The sequence below is a fragment of the Lipophrys pholis genome (assembly GCF_963383615.2).
Source record: "Lipophrys pholis genome assembly, chromosome: 21".
NCBI lineage: Eukaryota > Metazoa > Chordata > Actinopteri > Blenniiformes > Blenniidae > Lipophrys > Lipophrys pholis.
This window is the reverse complement of record NC_137649.1, coordinates 10,502,253-10,529,759: the sequence shown is the minus strand read 5'-3', so window position 1 is coordinate 10,529,759 and position 27,507 is coordinate 10,502,253. Positions and strand designations below refer to the sequence as shown.

The following is a 27,507-nucleotide window of genomic DNA, read 5'->3' as shown; positions in this document are numbered from 1 at the left end:
TCACAGTGCTCCAGAAGTTTTTTTTAAGTTAACATTTAAGATGTTATTGGGGTCGAGGAGTGGTCGAGAAGGTCAAATCATCCATAGTGCAGAGGTTGGTAGTCTTGGAAGGTGTTTTGGATGGAGAGCGGAGGGTACAGGGAGAGTCCTGGGGGGTGAGGAGTTCAGAAGGTTAGGGCGTCGTTTTGTGATCTTTCGATGTCGACCCATCTTATCAATGTGAAGCAGAATTCACCAAGCCTTGGTTTGTTCACCCACTAATGCGGAACGTGAGCTGGGTTTAGACCGTCATCATGGGACAAGTTAGTGCTACCCAGGGTCGTAACAATATATTTTCTCATAGGGGATGCAACAAAAATACTAACTAAATTGAATTATATTCAATTGGACGTGTCTCCCTAGTAAAATGGGCTGGACACCCCAGAACTATACTGTATCAAGAAGGAAGGGGATGGATCAATTAATGGTAAAATGAAGGTTAGAAATTATGTGATTTATTTTCACATTTTATGTGCAGTGTCATTAATTGTGTTTTCCCAAATATTAATTTTAGTTATACATACAAACAGACGATTTTTACTTAATTCTTTCTTAACGATGCTGATTTAAAATATTTAAGAAAAAAAAAAGGCTGCTTAAAGTTTTAAAGCATCTAGTCACATAAAAAGAGCTCCGGATAAACATGGTTTATCTGGAAAACATTTTTCAAACAGGACTTTGATCGATATATTGTGTCAACTCGTCCGGTTGAAACTTAACGGTTTAGACGCGTCACCCTGACGTCACGCCGTCAGAGAGACGTGGCACGCGGACGGCTGAAGGATCCAAGAGCCGTTTCCATAGAGCACAGTGGAAGGAGACCCGCACGCCCGAAAGTAATACCCGAAAGTGACACCGCAGACATGGCTTCGAATAACGGCTCGGCCGGCAAATGGGAGGTGGTAAAGAAAGGCAAGAAAAACAACGCGACCGACAAGAAGAACGGCGGCGGGGGGAGGAAAGCTCTGGCCGAATCCAACCAGCCGTCCAGGCGTAAGTGAGCACGGCCCGCTGGGCACCGACACCCCGCGGTCACACAGGAAGATGGAGACTGACCCGAGTCCTCACTAAACTGCCTTTATCCAACCCTGTCTCCTCAATCATTAAGCTCCACCAAGATATCTCTTCGCCGTCACCCGGGTTGACAGGCTAGCCGCTGTAGCTTAGCCTCGCGCAGAGTAACGTGATGTAGTTCCTGTTTGCAGCCTCACCGCTCCGCTTCGGAGGGTCCACACTTTAATTTACTTTTGTTTAATTCACCAGCCGTCCTCTCTGAACACCGAGACCAGGTGTCTCCGTCACACACACCTTGGAGGAGTGCATGCTTAGCTGGTATGAGCGGAGGTTAGCTTATTAGCAGTTTTTCTCGCAGTGTCAACAAAGTCAACGTCATCACTGAAGGAGCTCCGTATGTGCTGCCCCCTAATCTGTTTAATTACCTGTACCCCTGAGCTATATATTTACCTGTACCCCTGATCTATTTATTTACCTGTACCCCTGGTCTATTTATTTACCTGTACCCCTGATCTATTTAATTACATGTACCCCCTGTTCTATATATTTACCTGTCGCCACCTGATCTGTCTGCAGCCTCCTGTCTTTCTCCCTACACCCGTCTTTTTACCTGCACATTACACCACATTTAAGCAGGGTTGTTTTTTGAGTCCCACTGCTGCTGAGCAGTCTAATATTACACACCAATTGTACATTTTAGTAACATCTGTTTCTATCCTAAGTTATCATTCATAACAACGTGGCTATGGGAGCCCCAGGTTTCTTCTTTTGATTGACAGCTGTCACATCTGTTCAGTAATATATATCCACATTGCCAGAGTCTCTATTTCATATTGTAACTACAATCTCTACTCCCAAAATCTTTGGAACAATACAGGTGCATATTTGAAGAAAGTGAATTGAGCTGAAAATTGTATCGTATATAAATCCAAACATTTTAAAGCATTTGACTAATATTGTGCAGTCCTACACCGATGATGTGAAATATGGTGAAAATGGAATGATTTGCGGATCAACATGCATCACACCGCATATGATAAAAGTGACACCTATCTGAAACTAAGTGGTCCAAGACCACGCTTATCATTGTGTAGTCTATCCCTTGTTAAAGTTTTAGAGAACAGATGTCTCTGCCATTCTTGTCAGATGTAGAGTTTGAGCTACTCAACATTCCTGGGTTTAGTTTGTTAGTCTGTGTTTTGTGACGCTCCGATAGATTTTTATTTTTTTTAAATTCATCGCTAAAGAAATGCAGAGACAGGAAGGACAGTTCAGCACCTAAGCTCTTCTTCTGTGAACCTGTGATGTGATTATTGCTGCCTGTGATCGAACATTGTCTTGCTGACTGTCTGTTTTTTACCCAGTCATGTCACTGACCTGTATTCCATCAATCTTAATAGTTTTAAAATGCTATTCCAGCTATTTGGGTATGCAAACCCCAATTCGGTGCCTTTTTTTTCCCCTTCACGCTTGTTACTCCACAGACTACTATTACTAAGTACTACTACATCTGTAGTTATTAGTGCATCAGTGCATCATTAGTACATCTGCATTAGTTTGTTTCAGGAAATAGACACTAAATGTATTGGCTGTTTATTATTTGACAGTATAAAAATTTAACTATATAATCCTGTCAGGAGAAATACATATAAGCGGATGGTGGTGAGCATTCTTGCCTCAAAGTGAGAATTTCCATGGTTTTTGCTGAGGTTTATTTTGGAGTTTGCATGATTTCCCTTTTTCTCCAGGTTTCTTCACATTGTGAAATTAATTCTAGATGTAAATGTGAGATAGTCTGTCTGACTTCATCTAGTGATGGATTGGTGACTTGTCCAGGGTGTACCGTGCCTCCACTGACTCTACACAGCTGACTCCACTAGTCGGCTGGAATCAGCTCGAGTCCACAAGCCTGAGGTGCTTTCAATGATACAGGCAGTGGATTAATTGATGGATTTAGATGTGCTCTGCTAATGTCATCACCAAGAATAATGCCGTGCACTGCTGTATCACTTGGTTCATGAATGGCCAAGATTTATGATTTCCAGTTAATAGTTAGGTATTTCTTCATTACAAATGGGACTTAAATGAGACTTATAAAAGGTTTAAGGTTGTTGTTGATTATCCAGTTTGATCAAGTTGAATGTGATTGTGGGAAGGAAACATGCCACAGGTGGTTGGTCTGATCCATGTAAAATACCAGCAGGCACCACAAGCCCTTAGACACTTATAGGATTATACCTCAACTTGAAGTTATTTACTTCTTTGAAAATATAATGTGATAGTTTGAATTGTTAAAATTTACCTGATAAAATGATGCATTTATGTTAATTCAAATTCTAGATGAGGAAACCTCATCAGACCTATTTTGCCCCTCCTCAAGTAGGAGATGAAAAACACACCAGTAACCTTAATATCTGCGGGAGATTAGTTTATGCTTCCTTATACATTCAAACTAACAGAATGTGATCAATGTGTGATCGATTTGTGGATTTTTATATTCACAACTCCAACAGATACCCTGTCTGAATATATGTCTGCTCATCCTTGTCAAAAAAATCCGCTTTTTGTTTATACTCCACTTTTATCCCAGAATCATCCTGTCCAAAGTCTGTTGGATCACAGTGACCTGGCAGCAACATCAGAGAGACAGTGTAAAGGTTTTGTGTAAAAAAAAATCTGTTTATTTCTTTTTAGTAAATAATCTGTCCTAAATGCGTTGAACTTTATAGTGTAACTTGACTCATTCTTTGATCTGAGGGGATAAACTGCAGGCTGTGATGTGATCATAGTAATCACACAGCAGAAGCTGTTAAAACACAAGCAGCCTGTATCTTAAATATCAGTCTGCCAGTCAAAAATGGGAACCATCCATTCTTTAGAGAAGGTAGATGGGTGACGTACATGTGATCAGATGAGCAGGACTTTGGGTTCTGCAGTGTGAGGTGATTTGCTCTGTCTACATGCGAAGCATCCCATCAGCTATTCTTCTGCTGGTGTGAGAATCCTGAGGCCTCCACGGGCGCCGCGCCACTCCTCAAATTACACCCCGTCTACGCTCAGTGCTGACCAACAGGAATCCTACTAGTGTGTTGCCCCAAACATTTCAGCATATAAGCTCTTTGCTTGTCAAGCTCACAACTTTCATATGGCAGGACGTAAAACATTTGATCAGATTTTGCTAAAAAAAAAATTTCTTAGCCTGGATCTTTTTAATTTTTTTGTGTTCTTGGACAACTGGGATTCATCAATTACCAACTTTCTTTGCCGCAGTCTCAGAGATCGAGTTCCCGCATACCATCTGGTCAACACGCCATGGAACAATACAGATGTGTTGTTATGGAATAAGGACCAAACATTTCAAAAGACAGATAATTGAGGTTCGCCTATCCTACATATCCATACTTGTTTTGTTTTTTTAATTTATTTAGCTCTATATGATAATGCCAGCACTGTGTTCAGTGTGCACAGTATGCTGTAAACCTTTCATAATCCATTATACTAGTAAACATTTATCAGGTATTTGTTTAATCTGCTTTAACTTTCTATTTTTGGAGCGCCTCTATTCTTCATTAGCGTCACACAGTAGCTCCTTCCCTTGAGAATATATCCCTCTATGTTTCAGGTGTGTTACAATTATAAGATCCTAATGCATTTTTCTAGAAGTGTTGAATAGAGCCATGATGTGATGTGTCCTCATTATCTCCTGCTTAATTACAGCAGGATAGAATAGAATAGAATAAATAGTATTGATGCTCAACCTGGATGCAACCTTTTTAAACAAAAAATGGTTTAGATATGTAACTACAGATCTGTTAGATATTTGAGTAATATATTTGGAGGAAACCACTGACTGCTGTTTATTTGGCTTTGATATATTTGTTTATTTGTTGATCTGAAGACTATTGGTATTCAAACCAATTTCAAAAATCTAAAACATTAATTGTCTTGTTAATCCATTCAGTACTTTACCGAGTGGTGCATAGTTGCTTCAGTTTTAGCCTTCATCCCTTTAAGTCAATTCACATCTGTGATTCTTGTCTGCAGAAGGTAACATTAAGAACAGACAACGGAGTTGTTGACATCTCGGAGCAAATATAGATTGAAGTTTCTTCGAAACATTTACAGTTGAACCGTCAGTGGACAACTGGTGACTGCTGTCAACAACTGTTCGAGTTTGTGGGCGGGTCTGACTGATTCCTGTGTGCAGTTGTGTGGATCCATAGCTGAGTGCTGCGGAGGTCAGTCTCTGCAACATGAGTTTGGGTTGATGAAATACCGACTTTAAATACTAACTGTAGCATGACATGTGTACATCGACAGTGGAAAACAGGCCCAGTCATATTAGTGCATTATTGTAATGGACTGGCGACCTGTCCAGTGTATCTTGCCTCTAATCGACTCCAATAACCTGCAACTCTGAACTTGATATAGTGAAAGATTTCTGCAGTATAATCGGTTAACCTCTTTAGATGTGGCTTGTCACTCACTTTTACATACTGTTTCTAATTGTAGCCTTTAGCTTTTGGTATCAACAAAGGTTCTACAGAAAACCATATCATTAACTTTAAAGCTGTGTAGCCTTTGTATATGTGTAATGCATTCCTACACATAGTATGTTCATATACACCCTACTCACCTTTTTTTTTTTTTTTTTACAGCAACCTGTTATTAAACCTCCAATATTTAATTCACTGTTTCCATTCTTCCTATCTCTTTGTGTCTTTAATTTTAGATCTTTAGAATTTTAGATCTCCAGCTGAGTTGTGGTATAGGTGCAGCTGTAATAACTACAAGACAAGAACAAAACCATGTAAAAGACTGTATATACTATACTGATTCCAAAGAAACTCTTCTTGAGTGCAAAACAAGGGGATACATGCTGCTTGGTATTAACTCTGTTCCTTTGTGAATTGTAATGAATTTTGTTCTGGATAAGTGTTGTGCAAGCTGTGGGGGGAGGCGATAAGTACGGCGCTGAATGTGAGAGAGTGAACAGCCCGAGAGAGAAATGCTCCGGTTTTCTTGGAGTCATTTGATTTTTAGGGCTGAGGGCAGCTTAGGAGTAACTTCAGAAAGCTGACTGCTGCTGCTTTGTCTCCCTACAGCGCCCCTGAAGATGTCGGAGACTCTGTACGACAGCTTCGAGAAGATGGAAAGAAAGAAACAAAACAAGGAGCAGGTTCCTCCGCCGGCCGAGACGGCCGGCAAGAAGACTTCGTCGAGTAAACCCACCAAGAAAGTGCAGCCCAGCAGTACCGCCACACCGGTGACTCACAAAACGCTCGAGGAAGCTTTCAAAGCTGTGAGTAACACGATTGACTGATTTCTGTTGTGGCGTACTGCATCAGGATTTTTGTTTTAAAATTTGAGTTCTACATCTACTAATGAAAACTTTTGAAGATTCTCTGCTGTTGGCGGAAATCGTTTCATATTAAAACTGAAAACGGCACCATCAGAATCCATATGATGCCAAAAATACTTTTGATGGAAGTCCCAGAAACAATTGTAACGTTGTAATGTGTCCAAACCGAACCGTCACATGCTGCTACGCAATTTATCTCTGCCTGAAGGACGAGTTGCCTTGGAGAGCGCAGCTCTGATAGGCTCGCTGTTCTCTTCTGTCTGCAGTTAGATATCGGGGACCTGAAGGAGCAGTTGGCTCGCAGTCAAACCCTCTTCCCAGAAAACCCTTTGGTGTGGGTCAAAGACCTGGCAGGATACCTCAACCTCCATCTGACTGCCCCAGAGAACGAGCCCATACTCAGCAGCTATGCTCACGGTCAGTCAGACTCCACTGTTTACGAGGAAATTATGTCACATGGCTGCATCTAACTCCCATCCCTCGGTTTCATTTTTGTCACAGACTACCCATACTGCCTTACAGGGAAAGAGCTGAAGGGCGTCATCAAAAGCCTGATTGGACGCTGCAGCAACATTCAGCCAGATTTCTTCGACCACTGTGTTTATACGATGCTCAGGGAGCTGGACAGACAGTCAGGTACATTCAGGAGCTTAGAAGAAGAAACAAAAACATAGTTTGATTGCTTAAGACTAAACATAGACCATCTCAGTGGATGTTGTGCCTCGATGTCGGTTATTCTTACGTCAGACAAAGAAGTTGAAAAGACAAACAATGTTTCTCATTTATCTCATGGAAGTGGTCCTTGCACTATTAAATGTAAATGATTCTAGACCGAATGGCTTCTGGTATTAACTCAAGCAGTTAACTATTCTAACAAGTCTCTTCATTATAATCCATTACCACTTTATGTAGGCGCTGTTGAAAACAAACACACAAAGTGCCAATCCAGTGAAAATCCTAAATACACAGTCTGTACAGAGAAAAGTGCTTAGATTTAAGCCCACATCATCTTTGAATGTTATACCCTGCTTTTTTTTTTTTTTTTTACTTTTTAAACAATAAGTTTGGAAAAACCAGATTATGCAAGTTACCTTGGCAGCTTCTTTGCATTTTGTTTTTCTTTTCTTTTCTTTTCTTTTTTAACAACAAAGAAATCTTTTCTTTTTTTGTTCCCTTCCTGTTTCCAGGGGAACCTCTGCACGGATACAGAGTTTGCATCCAGGCAATCCTACAGGACAAACCCAGGATAGCAACCCAAAACCTGCCAGATGTGAGTGACCTGGAGACAATCAAATCACTGCTTCACTCACTTTTTCCTGCTCTGTTCTTTCCTATAAAACAAACCTTTCAGTTGACTTTGTATGTCTCAATAAATATGCGGTGCTGTTTGGTAATTCGTGTTTCTGCTCATTTCCTTCCTTTCTAGTATTTGGAGTTGTTGCGTTCCGTTCAGAATCGACCAGTGAAGTGTTTCACCATCATGTGGGCTCTGGGACAAGCTGGATTTTATGATCTCAGTCAGGGACTAAGAGGTAATAATGCACCTGCAGCAGTTCACATGCATTAATCCGATATGTACCCTTTGACATATAAAGACACGATTCTTTTTGCCAATCCTGGTTCCTGGTGTGTCTCCGTCTACCCCTTCCCTACTTCTGCAACATGTGTCAGCAGAACATTCAGGGGTGGAGGTCACTGATGCAACACTAGAGCTGTAAGACGTCCTCTGACAGCCAGTTGCTTCATCCTCTCTCTCTCTCTCGCTCTCTCTCTCTCGCCCTCTCTCTCTCTCTGGAGAGATTGCATCACGTGGGCATGAGCAGATGAATATTCTTGGAAGGTTATATAACCACCTTCAAAAAAAGAAAACTCCACAGGGTCATTGAGTATTGTTTGGCTCCCCAAAGATAAAGAAAGAAACAAGTGTGTCATTCAGAAGCAAAACATCCTTTGGATTACCTCAGTAGCCTTCATTACTTGGTCGTTTCAGTCTGAGATCTCAAACGGAAGGAATTCAGATTGGCCTGCTTACATGAACAGAAGTTATTTTCTTCTGCTATATCTGCTCATAAGCTGCTAATAAAGCTGAAAAGTCTAAAATGGTGAATATTGTTGTGTCATTTGTGTTTCAGTGTGGCTGGGTATCATGCTTCCTGTACTGGGAGTCAAGTCCTTGTCCTCGTATGCCATCGCCTATCTGGAGAGACTTCTGCTGTGAGTCTGACCTGAAAATATGTTCCAGATTTGAACCGAAATAGTCACAGAAATAAATTAAATGCATTTCTAATCACTGCACCTGAAAGCTTGTCCCTTGGCGTCGAGTGTTGTGTTTTGAGAGAATTTCAAAAAGAAAACTGACATTTTTAAAAAAAGTGTTCTTTCTTTTTCTTCTATCTTTTCTCAGACTTCATGCAAACCTGACAAAGGGATTTGGTATTATGGGTCCCAAAGAGTTCTTTCCTCTTCTAGACTTTGCTTTTATGCCTAAAAATGCGCTGTCGTCCAGGTAAGTTTACACTGATGCCGACACACAGTTCTGCAGCTTGTGTGTATTGGAATGATACAGAACTACATCTGATTAAAATGGCATAATATTAAGATTAATATTGTCATATTTGTTTTCAGAAGTAAAAAAAATAAATTAAAAATGCAATTTTGTTTTTATTTTTTCCTCTTGTGCACCTAAAGGTGTAAAATGTACTGAGTCTTTGTCTGTGTCAGTCTGCAGGAGCAGCTCAGGCGTCTGTATCCTCGACTGAAGGTCCTTGCGTTCGGCGCCAAGCCTGAGAGCACCTTGCACACGTACCTGCCATCTTTTCTGTCCAGAGCCACGCCGCACTGTCCAGACGACATGAAGAGAGAGGTGAAACACGCGTTTGTTGCTGCTGCAGATGGCAGCGTGGAGCTTCGCTCAGTACAGTGACAAAAAGTGATCTGTGCACTTCAGTACTCGCACAGAACTAATTTTCTTTGACGTTTTCCTCACCTGCATCTGTCGCCACTGATGTTTTAGTGATGGACATCTCATGGTTGGCTGCACTAAACAGGACCTGAAGCACCAAAACTTGAGTCAGACTGTTCATGTCGTTCTCATGTGCTTTCTGCAGCTCCTCAGCAGCATGACGGAGTGTCTGTGTGTGGATGTACAGAGTTTAGGAGTTTGGCGGCAGCTCTACACCAAACACTTACCCCAGTCCAGGTATGTTTATATATATATAAATATAAATATATATATATATTTAACTTTTAATGGTTGCATGCTGGTTTAGTAAGAGTTCACTTTTTGATATTCATTTCTGTGTCGATAACAAAAAAGTTGCATGCCGTGGATTCTTTTACTCGCCAATAGTACAGAAAGCGTTTTACATATTAACAGCCATTATCTGGGGCGAGTGCAGCTGCTTCCACACGTAGAGATGCTGATGAAGCGAAGGAATGAGGAAATTCACGAAAGGCATTGATATATCAATGAATTTACATGACTGGTGGTGCCGTCTCTTCTTTCTACAGTCTGCTGTTAAACCACTTACTGAAGTCGTGGAATATCCTCCCACCAAAGGTACGATCTCCTCTTCATAAATCAAATGTTCCCTTATAGATGTTTAAATCGGAGCATTGAAGCAGATTTGCACCGTGCCACTTTTCTAGTCACACAATCCAATGTCCTGCAGCCAGAAAGTCAAGAGTCAACTCGAGTTCTGTTTATTTTGTAGCTGCGGAAAAACCTTGAAGAAACAATCCAGTCATTCAAAGTGACCAATGACGAGATGAGAGACTCTGTTGAATCTCAGGACCTTCAGGAGTGCAACAGCTTGTGCCAGGTGAGACGCCGTCACTCAGTTTGCAATTACTTATTCGTGTCGGTCCATAAAGTACTTGGTGTGGTTCTGCTTAATGTAAGAGGTGATGTATTTTAACAGTGAAACCTCGGTTCTCTTTATTGAGCTGCTGGTCCTCTTGTCTCCAGAATCTGCAGGTGAAGATGCGCGGTCGCGGCTTCCCCTGGTCCAAACTGCTCATGGTTCTGCTCGTGTTCGCTGCGGGCTTCATCGCTCACGACGTTAGATCTCACGGCTCCGTCGCAGGTGTCCGAGCGCCGTTTCAGCGGTGGCGGTGAAAACCCTTCTGACATGTCGTGTCCGCTGAAGTAACTGTTGTGCTTCTATTGTTTTTAGATTCCACCACAGCCAAGTACCTGCAGACGACGGGCGTCACGGCCGTGTCTCAGCAGGCCTGGAGCAAAATATCGCTGTACTCCAAACAAGGCTTCGGGTACGACTTCAGCCTCCGAACATGTTGGATAGCGTCTTATTTCGGACTTTGACGACCAACTTCTGTTTTCAAGTCAGGATCCAGTTAAAGCGTTCTATTACAAATGGCTCTGAGGACCATCCAGCTACAAGTCACCATAAGATTGAGCTTATTTGAGCAGTATTTTGATATCTCTACATGTGTGCAGTGATCGACTAACTTTCCTTCAGATAGAAACATTTCTCTGTTTTACAACTAAAGCACAGTGGAGATATTTACATTCACTGTTTGTGTGATGAACAATGCATTGAAACAGTTTCTGCCCTCTGTGCAGCTGGTTGGAGAAGAACACTCCTTATTATTACTCTGAGTGTGTGCGGGTCGTGGGACCGTTGATGGAACAAGGTTTGGAGAAGACAAAAACAGCAGCTGTGTTCATCTCTGAAAACACCACGCAGTTTATCCTGTGGGTGAAAGAAACCACACCGCTGGCCGTAGACTGGGTAAGAACCCCCCACGTCTTTCTCTCGTACTTTCATAATGTCCGTGTGCAGGTATAACATGCAGTCTCTGCTGTAAAGCGTCTGGAAACGACTGACGTTCACACTCCCGTCTCTCCGCCCAGGTCTACACCAACACGCCCGACAGCGTGTTCCAGGTGGTGGCGTATTTGAAGGAGCTTCTCATCTTCCTCCATCAGAACTACGTCCTCCCAGCGCTGACGTACATCTCCGAGCTGCTGCAGCGAGCGTGGACCAACCTGCAGGAGTCCTGCAAGTCAGTATTTAGTCTCACAGCTCCTGTTGAAGGAGGAGGTTTCAGTTGAACCACCTGTTTGATTCAAACTTGGTTATTATGAAACTTTGGTGGTTATTAAAGAACGTCACGTCTTAAAATGAAATAGCTGTTAATGTTAATAATTTGAAATGAACATATTTAAAGACATCTTGAGAGGTGTATTTTAGAAAATCTCAGCAAAATAAAATGTCAATTTAATGAGCTGTGTTCATGAAATTCTGGGAAAACAATCGCAAATGTGTGTGTAAGAACAGATTCATTCAGGAGAAGCGGGGTCACTGGAGCGTCTTTGTCTTTCTGTGTTTGTCAGTGGCGAGGTGTCGGTCTCCTGCCTCCAGGGCCACGCTCTGGCCTTCACCAACTCCACGTGGCAGCTGCTCCAACACACGACGGCGGCCATCAAGACATGGGCCCAGGAGCTGCTCACTCGAGGAGGATAACACGACACACACAAGATGCAGACACACACCCACACACACACACACTGATGCGGCGCGAGGCTGCCGGTCGGCGTTCAGGCTCCTCTCCGAGATCGGACTCTGCGGCCTCGCGTGAAAACAGACTCACTCTTGTCTCTTACTTTGGCGAAATCTTATCAGTTTGCTGTTGTAATGATGTTTGTTTTTTCTACTGATCTTTCAGTCACTGCTGGACTCTGAGGTCAAATCGCTCTTTCTCAGTTTTCTACTGCAAAACTTTCCGCTGTGGCTTTAACCACTGGGTTAAGCTGTAATTTATAGAAATTATAGGTTTGTAGATGATTTTTAAAACATTTTTATTTAAAGATTATAAAAAAAAAAATCTATATATATGGTAAAGAACAGGGAAAAGACCAAAAACTTCCTGGGAACCAGTGAAGACGAGTTGTTCTCAGCATTGTGTCTCCGCTCATGACGTCAGGTCGGGTGCAGCGTGTGCAGCGCTCTTCATCATCACAACCAGAATCAGGAACGACGACGCGGCGGAGGAGTCTGGTCTGCCGGTGGACTGGCTCCTCAAAGGGGTGTGACACCGAGGGCCAACCAGAAGAAGAATCAATCTACCTGCTGTTTCGTCTCACTCATTGCCTCTTCTCGTCTTTGCTGCTTCATCTGTCTTTTTTTTGTTTTTTTAAAGTTTCATATGCATCAGGACTGATTCCTGAGCTGAAAGAGTCACAGCAGCTGTACTTGAAGGTTCATGAGTCTCTACGTGTGTCTCTGTGTCTGTGTGGATCAACAAGCTTATTCTTGATAGTAATGGGATCATTATTAACTGTGCCAACGTCCTTCTCTACACTGAAACGAGAAAACTCCTCCTCCTCCCCATTAAGCAAGGCAGACATTTCTGACCAGCTGATTCACTGTCCCGCTCCTTGTACACAAGATGGATATGGCAACGACTAATGTCTTACTTTGTAATGTAAATGATTTATATTAAACAATTCAACCCCATTTGCTGTTTGTTTATTCACATGTAGATTTTAGTTCAAGCCAGGAATTTTTCCAACGTATGAGGGGGGATGAGCTCCCAACACACACACACACACACGCACACACAATTGTTTTGTCCCAAGCCAATCAGTAATTGTTGGCTGAATGCCTTTGTGTTTTAATTACAGCATAATACGCAAGTTAGATAGTTAATAGATGGTGTCACTCCTCTGAGGGATCAACAACCACACTTCTTTGGTAACTGATGCATTTATTTCTTCACCATCTGCTCAGATCCACCAGCAAACTTGCTGGCCGCAAAAAAAAAAAAAAGGTGAGTAGACTTGAAAACTTTTAGGCCCCATTTAAACAACAATGAGTGCAACCACAGAACATTGGTCGTGTGTTGGGGGTTTAAACGACAGCCTGAGGCTACGGAGTGCTGTTACTGCACATGCACCGCCATGTTAAATAATAGTTATGCTCATGCACAAGTTACAAACATGGCAGCTGCTGTAGTGGCATGACTCCCAGTCTATATTCTGGTTTCATAGCGCTTATTGGTACATTTAAAGTTAAGATTCTACCCTAACAGCATCCAATTATTCATCCGTTCATTCGAATGTCACGTTCTCTTGATTGTGTTATTTATAGCATTTTGTTCTCCACATGCATCTGTGGATTCTTTACAAAAACAACCAACAGCACCACCTTGTGGTGTGACATGCAAACCACATCGTTTTCAGTGTAAACGCACATTTTTTCTTAAACGAATGAAGCATTGCCACTTGGAATGTTGTAAATCTTGTAAAGTCCTTTTGTGCAACGATGCCAAACATTAATTCCAAAGTGACGTGGTTCCAAATTAAACAATGTTACATAAATCACATTACATTACAATTACATTTATGAAAGTCAAAGATAGTTAAAAGGTTAAATCTGGTACTTATGCCTCCGTGAACTCCAGGATTTACCTCGGGCCGTCTAACTCCCCTATTGCAGTGTGCGGGATAAAGAAATGTCAGTCACAAAATTCAACAATGAAATAAAAATAAAAACTGTTAATAAACGTATTTGTGTTTGTTTCACGTGTCCCACGTGATCCTACTATGAAATCTATTGTCCGTATGTACACAGTCGACTCACATCCCCTTCGATAGCTCAGTTGGTAGAGCGGAGGACTGTAGTGGTAAAACCCAGTAATCCTTAGGTCGCTGGTTCAAATCCGGCTCGAAGGAGGTGACATCTTTTTGGTAGTTTTGTTTCTATGGCAATAATTTACATCTATAATCTCGGGTGCTTCTCCTTCAATGGAACAACGGAGCTTCAGGTTGTGGAGGAGCATCAAACAGCAGCTAGCGATGTGTGCATGCTGCAGGACAATAACCTCACTTATTTGGACATAGAGCGTGTTCCCCTGATCTAAATCCCATTGAGAACATTTGGGGGTGGATGGCAATGAGCTGTGGAAATAAACCTAATCCTGAGCTGTCATTCCTCTGTGCTCACCGCCGACGCCACAGATTTATAATTCGGTGTCCGGTTAAGTAATAAATACAGTAATAAAACTTGAATTCATAAAATTATTAACATTATTTCTAAAAACAGTGTAGCCTGATTCACCCAGTTATATAATATTCAATTTGTGTTTATACATGTAAGACACATTAAAAGTATATACAAATATGATACTACCTATATATATTTATCTATATAATATATACTCACATATCCATATACACCTACACACACACACGTATATATATATATATATATATATACTGGTGTATGTTTAGACATTCCTTCAACTCCACATTCAAAACTGTTCCACAGCCTGCCTCCACAGACTGAAACACAGAAACCTTTCCTGGTGGTACGGGTACTGCAAGTTTTGAAGTTGTGTTTTCTTCTTAAATCATGTCGCCACTGCAAGGGAGGTGTACAAAGATGGACATCAGTTCGAGACGATGGAAACCCTTTGTCAAGCCGCCTTCACCACTTGGATCAACATTCACACGAGCCTTCTGAAAAACACGCACATCAAGCATGACGGAAATAATGTTTGAAGTTCGCAACAAGGCTGATGAAACTTCTCTTGACTGAGCCGTTTTTTGACGTCAATTTCTGATCTGAAAATCATTCTATGAAGCGTACTTCATGCTCGCCTCGTCGTAATATTGTATGACGTCATTGCAGCGGAAGTAGTGGGGGATTAGCTCAAATGGTAGAGCGCTCGCTTAGCATGCGAGAGGTAGCGGGATCGATGCCCGCATCCTCCAAATGTTTTTTAATACTGATTTGTTCCCTTCCATACATTTCCTTAAACACGCGCACACACAGACACGCACGCACACCCTGGCTAGCTATGTTGAAAGTTTCATTATTGTTTGCAATGACTGAACAGTAGGGCGTTCCAAAATATTTAAGCGGTATATATTTGTTCTTTTTTCCATTCTAATATGTTCGAAAATTCAGCTCAACATTTTTTCATATTTAGAGGTGGCTCATCACTCATGAATTTTTTATCTATTTTCACATCGTTTGTCCACTTCACAATAATTAGAAACTTAAACACACACTTCGGTAGAGTAAGAAAATGGATTTTATAGACAACAAAGAAATGTTGTACAATGTACTGAACAATCTGCAATGTATTTCCTTGGTAAGCTGTAATTGTTAAGCTGTGCCATCAGTAAATCGAAATGTGTTTGTCAGAAATATCATCCCGCAGTCCTGCCACTTTTGACGCAACGGGGGATTAGCTCAAATGGTAGAGCGCTCGCTTAGCATGCGAGAGGTAGCGGGATCGATGCCCGCATCCTCCAACAGTCCTTTTCTTTCTATTTTCCTTTTTATTTTCCTTTTTTACTATTGCGGAAAATACAGTCACCTCAAGGCAGTTTCACAAACAAAAAACCCAACAATTCAAAAGGAGCAAGTACAGGTGGCGGGAGGGGAAGGAAAAACTCCCTTTAAACAGGAAAAGACCTGGAGAAGCAGTCAGAGGTGGAGACTTTCTGCTTTCAAGAGAAAAGGATGGGACAGAGAGCAACAAGCAGACAGAATGGTGGGGGCAGGAGTTTGTTGAGTTTGAAAGGATGTCAGTGATCGTCTAACTCTGTGTTTCATGGCAAGAACAGGAATAGGATGTTAGTTATGTAGGTACAAATACAACTCACATCAATATCCTTCCAATCTTTTTAGAATTCAGAGGTTGAACGTGCTGATTCATGAAGAAAACAAACAAAAACATAATCCATTCTTTCTCCATTGAATCACATATCTCTCCATGCTTCTCTTATATCGCTATATCTTAGTGAGTTTTTTGTCTAAATTATGTTTCACTTTATCAGATAAAGAACTTCTGGGGGATGGGGGGTATCGATTCTGCTTCAACTACGTATTTCTCATCCGGCTGAAAAGTGGAACTGTTGGAGGACTGAAGCCAATCCAGTCCCTCGCTTCAACATATCAACCAATCATGTCTTTTGCTTTTTCGACCAATCACGGCCCCCCTGGTTGTATTTGACCAATCCGGAGGCGACAATGTATGAGCTGTGCGGGTGGGAGCGCAGTATGCAGCTGTAGAACGATCGATGCCCCTATCAATAAATTCTTTATCTGATAAAATGAAACATAATTTCGACCAAACATTCCCTACAATATAGATGTAAGAGAAGCATGCGGAGATGTGATTCAAAGACCATGCCCTATCCAAAGATATTGCTCTTGTAAAGGTTTTTAATCAAAATTGTAATCCAAGTATTCCAAAAACATAAATTACATTGAACACATATACTGACTTAATATTTTCACTTTATTATTCATTCTCCCCCAATAGTTTTTATTGTGACTTAAGAAAAATCAGTTTGAGGTGTTCAAGCATAGCATCACCAAGCATCATCAGTCTTTTATTTTTTTTTAATCATTCTTCAAAATATGCACACGTCCGTCTGCATGTCTACTGTTGCTGCTCATAAGGGTTTTGGTTTTGGAGAAGCAGACTTGAATCTTCTTTAACCGCAGCTCTGCCACTTTTTGACAGACTGTGACTCTATTTAATGCAGAGCGGCCCGTCTCCACAGTGCAGGCAGCAGATACTAATAGCTTTGACTTTAATCCATACGATGAACTGCGTTCATTGAAGCTGACATGCAGAGACACAAACAGCGGGAGGGCTTGCAGGCCCAACAAATTGCCACTAACATAAACGCACCCTCGCAGACAGACATCAGTTTCAATATCATGGCAGTGGAAACCCCATCACCCGCCGCTCGCTCTGCTTCACAAAGTGTTTCTCTCTACAAAAAATTTGCCTTTTCATCCCCGTTTGTCCCGTGGTCCTTCTCCCGTAGCGTCCTCTGGCGACGCCAGTTCAGGTTCAGTCTGAAAGCAGCTTCTGTAGTTCCAGCGCCGCCCCTCAACGGGCGTGGAAAAGCCATCCCATTATCTCTGTTCTTGTTTATTTATATATATATATATAATTTTGTGTGTTTGCCAGTGCAGAGTTAAAGCAAGCACAAGCAGCAGGGGCGATCCGTCCGGCTGCTTGCTCCCTCTTTTCCACCGCTCACATGAAGTCGTCCGAGTCGTAGCCGTCCTGCAGACAACATGCACAAAATGTTAAGGAACAAATGTCCTCGGCGTTTCCTTTGTTTATTAATACTGTTTCATTCCAACAACACAATGAACCCCCCCCCCCCCCCCCTTTTTTTTTAACTCTTCTTCTGATCTGTTTTTAGTTTCTTTTTTCACAGGGCAGTGCTGACACCATGGAACCACTTCAAACTATAGTTTTTTGTCGACGTAGATTTATATCCTCACCTCATTAGTTTGCATGTTTTCACTCTTCATCAGTGATGTGTAATTCCTGGAGATTAAAAGAAAAAGATTTATTACAGAACAATCTTTATTGAAAAGCAAAGAAATTTTTAAGAAATAGGTAATTTTCACAAGCTTAAAATTGTGTGGTTTAGATGTTATGAGTGAAGAAACTACTGGAAAAAAAACTTTAAATATGCTCATAGAAACTGAGGATAAGGAAGCCTGGATTCATTGAATGGTGACAGAGCTCTACTATCAAGTTACATAAACATCTATATTAAATATTAACTTACACAAACCAAATGACTTCAAAAAGACACTAAAGTGTACGATGGATTTCATTTCGATTTTAAAAAGCATTTGTACTAAAATGTGTCATGAGCTGAAACCGAAGTGAAGTCCCTACTTGAGATCCTCCATCTCCTTTTTTCTCTTCTGATCCTCCTTCTCCTTCTTCTTCAGGTCCTGGAGCTGAACTTTCTTCTCGTTCCTCTCCTCCCGGTCTCTGGAGTCCTTCTCTGCCGCCAGGTCGGGGAGTCGCTCCACTTTGGTTTTCTCCAGGCGGTTCACGATCTCGTTGACCTTCTTCTCCACTGCCACAATCTTCACCTGCGAGAAGCAACAGTTCAGCGGTTTTATCTTGGATCCTTGTGTTGAAGTCACATGCTGAGTATCAGACGGAAACGTCTTCTTATTGGACCCAGCTTATTGCAATCCTGTATTACTCTCGGTGGTCTGCAGACCTCTTTCTGCCGATGGAAGCCGATCTGCCCGACGTCCATGTCTCCGGTTTTCTTCAGGTTGGCCCATGGTGTGTAAACCACACTGATGTTGTTCATCTTACATCCTGTCAACACACAACAGTAACAACCAGGCTTAAAGACATATTTGATCCTCAGTTCCCCCTCCAGACATTCGTATTAACGTCCATTTTCTCTACCTTGGATGCTGTTGTTTTTCACCAGCTGAGCACAGTCTATCAACACCTCTGGAGGAATGTCATCTATGGTTTGACCCTGAAAAATTAATCGACAGCATTTGGCTCAATAACACAACATATCACACCCAATGTAATCCAAACTTGGATAAAAAAAGGAGATCAATCATTTTAATTCTCAGTGACTGTTTTGACTCTTTACCTTTGGCATTCTCAGGTAGACGTGAGCTGACGACAGTTTGTCAACGTGAAACCTGGAAGTGACAAACAACGAAAGTGAAATAAAATGAAAAAGAATGAACAAAACTTTACATCTTACTGGAGAAATCTGATTAGAAACTACAATACGAGGCGCTGCAGTGCAACAACCAAGCAAGAACAACAAAGGGACAAACAAACAGAAGTAATGCTCCTATAAATAGTGATGAAACTCTTATCTTCATCACTATTCCGTCAGTGAAAAGTGTTCACAACTTTTTTTCCAGTATAATATTGAACAGTATGTCTATTGCATTACACTGATGTAATCTGTAGAATAATAATTCAGATGGTTTATAGTTGCATTACTGTAATAGCATCATTATAAGTAGGAATAGAAAACAAAACAAAAAAGATTTTAAATGTATATATCGACAAATTAACACATCTATTAGAACTGTTGCCTCGCGGCGAGTCGGTCTCGGTTCAAATACCGGCAGGGCTTTTCTGTGTGGAGTTTGCATGTTCTCCCTGTGTGTGTGTGTGTGTGTGTTTCCTCCCACAGTCTAAAAACACACATGTAAGGTTAATCAGTCTATGTTAAATTGCCTCCATGTGTGAATGTGAGTCTCTCTGTGTTTTCCTGTATTGGACTGATGACCGGTCCGAGTTGTATCCTGTCCTCGCCTCTAGTTAACTAGGATCAGTTTCAACACCCTGCAACTCTGGACAGGATAAAGCGGTATAGAAGATTAATTGATGGACAACTATTTGTGGTTTCACTTTTCTGCATATAAATGTAATTAGATCTAAAAACCTCAACCAAAAAAAACCCAATCCCATCTTGAATTTGAAACCTAGTCACTTTTTCTTTCAGTTTGTCTATTTACTATCTTTAATTTCAAGTTATACTGATCTTCATTTCTCTGCATTCTGTGTTTATTTCACGCTAAAAGCCATTCTAACTTTGCTGAACGCATCCCAAAGAACATTTAAGTACTCGACATGCCAAGAAAGCAAAGTACCCAGATAATCCCGCACAGAAGATCTTATTTTAGTGAAAAGAAGTGGGTGACTCACCAGATGTCCTCCGGCCAGCCGTACCTGATGAGATCTTCATCTGTTAACGAAAACAGTTTCAGAGTTGAAGACAATCTGCCTCTAATGAAAACACATGATCACTTTGAACGATTCCAAGTAACGAGAAGATACAAAAACTAAACATACTTTCATGCTTGTCTTTTCCCATGTAGATGGTAAACGGAGGATTCACCGCTGAAAGAAACAAGAAACACGAAAAATGAGCGAAGTTCTAAAAATCAGATATGAAGAGTGGTGAGCTAACGATGCTACATGCTAACGCAGGCTCTCCTCACCGGCACTTGTGAAGTAAAATACCATGTTTACGTGAATTGAAAACCGTGGATCTAATGCTGGACAGCTGTTTTATGAAGTCAGGATGCTGACAGTTATTATGAAGACAGTATAATATGACGGTTTTCTGTATTTCTAGGGCTCCTGTCAGACTCTCATGCACGAAGTGACCCCGGAAGTTGATGGTGGTGGGCACGTTGACTAGGCAGCTTAACTTCCTGTTTACAAAATAAGAGTATGGATATGTGCCAATGTGTGCTGCTTGATGGCTATGGCAAAAATGTAGCTGCAGTACTAATCCATCCATCCATCCATCCATCCATCCATCCATCCTCTCAAATCAGCAAACTTCTCCAAATCCACTAAATCAACCAGTCACAAGGAAAACACTTGTGTCTGCTTGTGCTACAAGGGAATACAAAATAAACAAAACATTCAACTTGCATAATGATAGCAGTTACAGAATGACAGAATGATTTCTGAATGATTGGCTTCATTAGAACCTATGTAACCCGACTTATCAAAATACATGTATGTATTACATATGTAAAAAATACTTTTTTATATATACATGTTGGTGTTTTTCTTTGTTGATTAAAAAAAGAATTCTAACTTGCAACACCTCATTCTCACATCTTGAGATTGATTCACAGTGCAGTGATCATCATTGTTGCCCTTTCAAAGCAAAACTGAAAAGAATGTGTTTACTTATGCAAGTACAGAACGGTGGAAGAACAGAGAAACAGCAAAACACCACCAGGGTATGACTAGAGATCTGCAGACACAGCCTATAGCTGACCCCACCAATAAATACAAAATCGCCCAACAACACAATGGAAGTTGGACAAACCTTGGCATTGGCAATCTGAAGAGTACTGAAGAATGGCACATGTTTTTTGTTGTTGTTGATCCACGAGATGTTTGTGTCTCTAGTTGCTGGTGTTTTATTTTGAAAGGATGGCCCGGAATCCTGTCGATGCATTCCACCGCGTAGTCACAATGGACGTATGCTGCGGTCCCGCGCGCTCTTCAAAACACACAGAGAGGAAACGCGCGCAGAGAAGAAGCTCTGGGCGCGCGACGGACTCAAATATCGTTTATTTCTTCATTTTATGAAACTCGACAGATACAAACACGGTGAGTTTAATAAAGGCTTTTATCGCAGAGTTCCGTCTATTTGTGCACTTTTATTCTCTCTTATATCTGCGCCGTATTTGAAGCTGCTTCAGGTTTAGTTCATGTTAAGTAACCACACTTTCCTGCTAAAAATCACAAACTTTCGAGAGTCTTTGAATTCAAACTTGCTGATCTGTACCAACATCGCCTTATGCTTCGTAATGTGGGTCAGAAATATCTTTCCAACAAGACTTTGTTCGCTAGCATTCACCGCCAAGATAGCATGTTTCCGTCAATGTGACTCTGCATCTTTGCGCATTTAAGTCGAAACTTCTTGTAACATGAGGCAAAACTCTACATCATTTCTGTTGATCAAAGATTTAAAGTTCTTCCATGAACTGATCAAACTACAGTGGACTATCAAACACTGGATACTAACACCATCGTGGCTTGACCTTCTGTTTTATTGTCATAACTTTGCACAAAAGCCGCAAATTAAACGTGAAATGAGTTAAAACTGCGGCCAGTAACAGTTCCTCACTTTGCTCTCACCACAAGACAATAGCTAGCAGCTCATTGCTTCTGTGTTTGGCCTACACATTGTGCACCAGCCTTATCGACCTCTTAAACCTGAACATCCCCATTGGATCATCCCATCTCCTGATGTTAATGAACTTCCAAATATAAATTCACTTCTGTGTTTCCAAAAAAAACTGAGATGGTTTAAGTTGTCCTTGTGTTTCCACTGTTGGCAGGTGAACTTTCCATTGACCATGATTACGACGACCAGAAAACGAAAACTCTCCTCTCTGGATGCTGACAGGTAAACTGTTAACCCCACAGATCTTTAATCCCACTTTAATCCGTGTTCGGATCGCAGTAGCTGTTTGATTCCATCCCAGGATAGTTGTGTCGAAGCCGTTGCACTGCAGTTGTTTACGTTTAACATGTGTTACTTAGCTGTTCGTCCAAGAAGACGGTGAGGGAGGACATGTCGCAGGTGAGAAGAAGATCCCCGAGGAAGCTGCAGCCGTCTGCGGTGAAGAACGGTGCTTCTCCAGTGAAATCCCCTCGTAGACCAGCAGCAGGTAGAGCAGACCCCCCGTAGAGTGTCTTATCTAGTCACGTTCTTTAAACAGCTGAAAGCACGCATTTCTTCTTCTTCTTTTCTCTTAGGCTCGCCAGCCAGATCGCCCCGTACATCTCCAGTTAAGCTCTCCTTGGTCACAAGCTCGTTCTACGGTAGGCAGAAGCCGAACTACCTCACGCCGCTGGAGAGGAAGGCCATGAAGGAGTCTCTGCCCCGGCCTCCCCCTGCTCCCCCCTCTGCCTCCCCCACCTTGCCCAAAAAGCCAGAAAGGAAGAAGAAAGCTAAAGGAGGCAACAAACCCAGAAAGGCGGCTGCAGGTTTGACGAAGGGGGGGAAGGTCGGAAACCGAATCAACATAACATCCACGAGGACGATCAAGCTGAACAAACTCAACAGCAGGTAGGATTCCTCCCATGTGTCTGCAGCATTTTAAGGTGCCGTCACTCGTTCAGGTGGTTTGTCTCATCATAGCATTGTTTGTTTTTTTGTTTGACAGTGCCGCCGTGAAGCCGACCCCCTCTTCCAGCGCGGCGGCGCCTGCCGGCAGCAAACCCCCCGAGCCCAAGAAGCTCATCACCTTCACCTTCAGCAGCACGAAGCCCAAACCCAAGGTCTTTGTCGGTGCCGCTTTTTTCTGTACGGGAAAGAAACCTTCGTCCATGTACAAGAAATCTGCATCCAAGTCTTCTGCCCGGCCGGCTTCTGCCACCGTGAACAGAAAAGCTGCGGCGCCAAAGGCGAAGGACAAGGAGCAGCAGCAGGTGACTCAGGTCGTTATATCCTTATTGTCTTCAGACGTTCTTCTCCCTGCTGCCTTCGTATGGCTCCGTTAAAGTCTCCATCAAGTTACATTCTTTTAGTGTCCAACATATTTAATGTTCAAGATTTTCTTTATCTTCAATATCAGATCTGTAAGTTCCGTTTGAACAAATTGTCCTTTTCTTTTCTGGAGCCAAATGTTTTTAGATTGTTTTTCTTCTCCCTGTTGACCCCCTGCAGACCACAGTGCCTCAGAAGCAGGAAGACCAATCAAGCACAAAGCCGAGAGTGAAGTTTGACCCGACCGATTGGATCGACTCTGTCGACGAGCAGCCGAAACCTCTGCAGCCACTCAGGTACTTTAACAGGGAATTTATTTCAGAATAGTTTGCAAAGCGTTGCGCGAACGTAAGTGAACCACAGATTTTTTTTTTTCCCGCCTTCCATCAGCTCTCCTGAAAGGTTGTTGGCGAAGTACGGGATTACCCATACTCTGAAGATCGTCTTGACGAGGTCTCCGTCATCCAGCTTTGCTTCGCCGGCTTCGTCCTCCAATACTCAGGTTCACTTTCACATGTTTGTGTTGATCGTTTGCTTGTTGCGTCTGTGTTTTGACACTTAAGAAGTCATTTAGTGCAGAAACACTTTCAAATCTTTTAACACTTGACGAGCTGCAATGACAAGAGTTTGATTTATATTGTTTTTCTTTTTCCAGGACGATATCAGTGCCTCAGATCCCGTCTGTGACCTGAGTGAGATAAGTCCCATCAGCACTGCTTCCAGTCCTCCCAGAGGTGTGTTAGAACATTTCAATAAACCCAGTTAACAAAAAGCCGCAAAGCAGCGTATGTAAACAACAACAGGAGGGTTTACGGTCCATTAAATATTTAGATATTTTGGGCTTGTCCAGAGTGGCGATCGTCGCTGCCAATCAGCTCCTCCTCGGTGCTCGGTACCTCAACGGAGGGGCGACAGAAAATCGTAGCCGGTGGTCACGGTTTTTTCCGTATCATCCATATTTTTTTTCGGTGGGACCACGCGAAAACCCGCCCCATCCTGCCCCGGCTTTAGATCCAATCCAATTTATTTATAAAGCACTATTAAAAACAACTCGGTTGACCAAAGTGCTGTACAATAATATAAAAATACACTTGATCCACTGTTCAAGTACTAATATAAAATCTAGTCTTACACCTGCAGCTGACCCCACTCAGGATGAATGATAAACATCAGCAGCTTTATTTCTCCACATCCGTTCATGTTTTAAATGAAGTAGTTTGAAAAGGTTCTACGTTACGTTTCTGAGCTAAATATCTGTTTCTTGCTCTGTCAGTTTCAGAGGCGACGGCTGTCTATCCCATATTTGGTTCTGCTTCAAAAAGGTGAGACGTTCATCCATCTTCTGTACTGCTTCATCCACTCCATCAGTCACACTCACATTCTCACCCGTCAACACTTTAGGGTCTTCAGTCAACCTCAAGCACATGTTTGTGGACTGGGGGAGGAAGAATAGTGCGTCATAATTCTGACAATAAACATGAAATTGACTTTAGGTTCAGTATAAATTGAGCAAAATAAATAAATTGAGTCAAATCTAAACAGTTTCCACATAAACTGGTTTTGTTTCCAACAGTCATGCAAATTATACGGATATACACAACATCAACTTCTCATGTTAATGTCTAGACTTCTGGAATAACTGACTAAAAACACCTTTTTTTTCCCCTCCGCAGGTCAAAGAAAGCAGCTCCTCTGTCCACCAGCACCCCCTGTGGCACAGAGCCGGTACTGCAGCCGCCATCTGCTGCCCTGAAAGAGCGAAGTGTTCGCCGAAAGAAAGAAAAGATGGACGATGGCCAGCTGATCATTGTAACTAAATATTGAACGCGATGGTTTAGTTTTCTTGGTCTCGCTGTGGCTGCCATGTTGCTGAATGTAAAGATGTTCCCTTCGTCAGGACGCCGGCCAGAAGCAGTTTGGAGCGACGATTTGCCGCTCGTGTGGGATGGTGTACAGCGCCGACAACCCGGAGGACCATTTCCAGCACACCCAGTTCCACCGGCGCTTCCTGGACTCCATCAAATATGTGGTGAGAGTTTCTCTAATCTCTACTAACTAGTAATCAGCACTTTTCTTCGCCCAATGATGATTAACATTTCTTTGGTCGGCCCCTGCCAACATTGTGTGAGTGTGTCGTTGAAGCTGAAGGGAGTTTCGTGTGACTCAAACAAACGCTTCCCGTGTTTTCAGGGCTGGAAGAAGGAGCGCGTGGTGGCCGAGTTCTGGGATGGAAAAATTCTCCTGGTCATGCCAGACGATCCCAAATACGCCACCAAAAAGGTCCGAGCCCAAAACTCTCCGGTTCATTCCTCACAGTGAATGTGTGCCGTCACAAACCGGGAATTAGATTATTATTCTCATGTCTTATGTTGTTGTTTGCCTTCAGGCCGAGGATGTGCGGCGTGTCGCCGACAGCGAGTTGGGCTTCCAGCAGGTGACGCTGAGCAGTCCGACTCAGGCTAAAACTTACCTGTTCATCAACACGGAGCGAATGGTGGTGGGATGTCTGGTGGCTGAGCCCATACGACAGGTACAGATTGACCCGAGGCTTGTCATACCACAGCAATGTTTACAACTCGACGTCTAATATTGGAATCTAATGTCCTCATACGGTGACGCTCTCATAACTGCAGGCTTACCGAGTCCTGGAGCAGCCGGATCAACACAAAGACATGACGAAGGACGACTTCATGGAGCGGCACCGCGCCTGGTGCTGCTCCACCGTACCTGAACAGGCCCTGTGTGGGATCAGCCGGGTCTGGGTCTTCAGCCTGGCCCGACGGCGAGGCATCGCCACGCGCATGCTGGACACCGTCAGGTGTGACGTCGCACAACATAGAGCACACAGTTGGCGTTGTTTTGTTGTACAAGTTCCCCGCTTAGTGACTCAGTTAGGTTTGGTGTAATTTAACCAGACTGTATTTGCTTCTCATTTACCGTCTTTTATTTATTTTTTAACAGAAACTCCTTCGTGTACGGCAGTCACCTCACCAAGGAGGAAATCGCCTTCTCTGACCCGACTCCTGACGGGAAACAGTTTGCCACAAAGTACTGCGACACGCCGGCCTTCCTCGTCTACAACTTTGTCTCTTAAAGAGATCAGGGTTAAAGGGGTTTCGCAGGTTAAACCGAGTTCGAACATGCCGATGGTCCAGCGGGCGTGTTCCTATTGTCTTTTCATATGCAAAGAGAAAATCAGTTCAGGTATTTTGCATGTTGATTAGGCCAGGCTTTAGTGTTTGTAATTATTAATTACAGATTTAGTAAGTCTGCAGATTCATGATTTAAAACTCTGTATTTATTTTTATGTCGGTTCTGCCAATTTAGTTCAGTCTTGTGTTGAATGGCAAAGTTTTCAGAGGTTTATATTTTTGCTTGAATCTGTGATGGCTTACATGTTGCTTTCATGCTTTTTTTTTTTTGTTCATGAAACGACAATATTTTGTTTTCTTAAAAGGTTTTAGTTCAGTGACCTGTTGAAAGGAAGGATTGTACTGCATTTGCAGACTGCTGGGATATAAATACCTTCAATAAACACCGTTTATTTTATGAACTCCACGACTTCCTTGTGAATCTTTCAAAAGGTCGTGTGTTTTTGTGCTTTTCATAAATCAACAGTGATGATAAATCTCGGCTGTCAGTAAAATTGGACATGTGACTCACATTTCTTTAACTTTAAAATTAAAAGTGTTGCTGGGCAACGAGGAAGGTTTAGCTTGAATCGTCTGCTTCACACGACGTAATGTAACCACAAAACATTCACACTACATTTTAACAAATGACTTATTGTAGGAAATGGGTGTCAAATGTTTGAGAGATTTGTAGGAAAAAGTAAAATATTAGGTCCATAAGGTGTGATTTTGGTCGACCAAACTAACTTATAGTAAAAAAAAATATTCCAAAGAAAACATTTCCATCTATTTCAATGGTTGCCCATTAAAGTTAACTTGGAGGAAAATGTTTTAAAATAAGTTTTTTTTTTTTCTTCACTGAAAAACCCCCAGGAAGAATCTGTATTTAATCACGTGCTGGTACAACACCAAAGTGACATTTTTGTTGATTCAAGCAGGAAAAATGCAACAATCTTTTCTCCAAAGCTGTCATTCATTCATTCATTTTCTTCCGCTTATCCGTTTCCGGGTCGCGGGGGTGACAGTCTGAGCACTGTCACCCAGATCACATTGCACCATTTAAGAACCTTCCTGCAGGTGGTGAGCCCGGCGTGGGACACGAGCCCACTACCCTGAGATTGTGAGTCTCATGCTCTACCAAC

The 27,507-nt window shown here is 42.2% G+C and overlaps 3 protein-coding genes across 5 annotated transcripts; 2 read left to right on the top strand and 1 right to left on the bottom strand.

Annotated features, from left to right (window-relative positions):
• The first annotated feature begins 792 nt into the window (after positions 1–792).
• Positions 793–12,897, top strand: tmem214 (transmembrane protein 214). Of its 2 annotated transcripts, XR_013936444.1 has the most exons (18): positions 793–1,032; positions 6,159–6,355; positions 6,682–6,832; positions 6,917–7,051; positions 7,603–7,685; positions 7,842–7,947; positions 8,548–8,629; positions 8,820–8,921; positions 9,137–9,278; positions 9,523–9,614; positions 9,926–9,974; positions 10,129–10,236; positions 10,383–10,500; positions 10,591–10,687; positions 11,001–11,169; positions 11,292–11,443; positions 11,775–12,213; positions 12,365–12,896. XR_013936444.1 is itself a non-coding variant. In XM_080490808.1 (17 exons), exons 1-17 carry the CDS (start codon positions 903–905, stop codon positions 11,902–11,904), a joined length of 2,043 nt encoding a protein of 680 aa, XP_080346934.1. In that variant the 5' UTR covers positions 793–902; the 3' UTR covers positions 11,905–12,897. The 2 variants fall into 2 exon arrangements, 1 of the variants encoding a protein (XP_080346934.1); XM_080490808.1 differs by having other exon boundaries at positions 11,775–12,897.
• A 3,705-nt stretch (positions 12,898–16,602) lies between these two features.
• Positions 16,603–20,396, bottom strand: ccdc25 (coiled-coil domain containing 25). Its single transcript, XM_080490517.1, has 9 exons — positions 20,212–20,396; positions 20,063–20,110; positions 19,916–19,955; positions 18,840–18,891; positions 18,641–18,716; positions 18,444–18,547; positions 18,107–18,309; positions 17,701–17,746; positions 16,603–17,476 (listed from the first exon to the last, which is right to left on the bottom strand). Exons 1-9 carry the CDS (start codon positions 20,234–20,236, stop codon positions 17,447–17,449), a joined length of 624 nt encoding a protein of 207 aa, XP_080346643.1. The 5' UTR covers positions 20,237–20,396; the 3' UTR covers positions 16,603–17,446.
• A 788-nt stretch (positions 20,397–21,184) lies between these two features.
• On the top strand, positions 21,185–26,794 carry esco2 (establishment of sister chromatid cohesion N-acetyltransferase 2). 2 transcript variants are annotated; one of them, XM_080491286.1, is made up of 15 exons: positions 21,185–21,346; positions 22,081–22,148; positions 22,286–22,413; positions 22,502–22,814; positions 22,912–23,185; positions 23,415–23,530; positions 23,625–23,736; positions 23,890–23,968; positions 24,508–24,556; positions 24,908–25,043; positions 25,132–25,263; positions 25,425–25,514; positions 25,621–25,764; positions 25,868–26,052; positions 26,196–26,788. In XM_080491286.1, exons 2-15 carry the CDS (start codon positions 22,099–22,101, stop codon positions 26,326–26,328), a joined length of 1,941 nt encoding a protein of 646 aa, XP_080347412.1. In that variant the 5' UTR covers positions 21,185–21,346; positions 22,081–22,098; the 3' UTR covers positions 26,329–26,788. The 2 variants fall into 2 exon arrangements, with proteins under 2 accessions (XP_080347412.1, XP_080347413.1); XM_080491287.1 differs by having other exon boundaries at positions 21,209–21,346; positions 22,912–23,176; positions 26,196–26,794.
• The last annotated feature ends 713 nt before the right edge of the window (positions 26,795–27,507 follow it).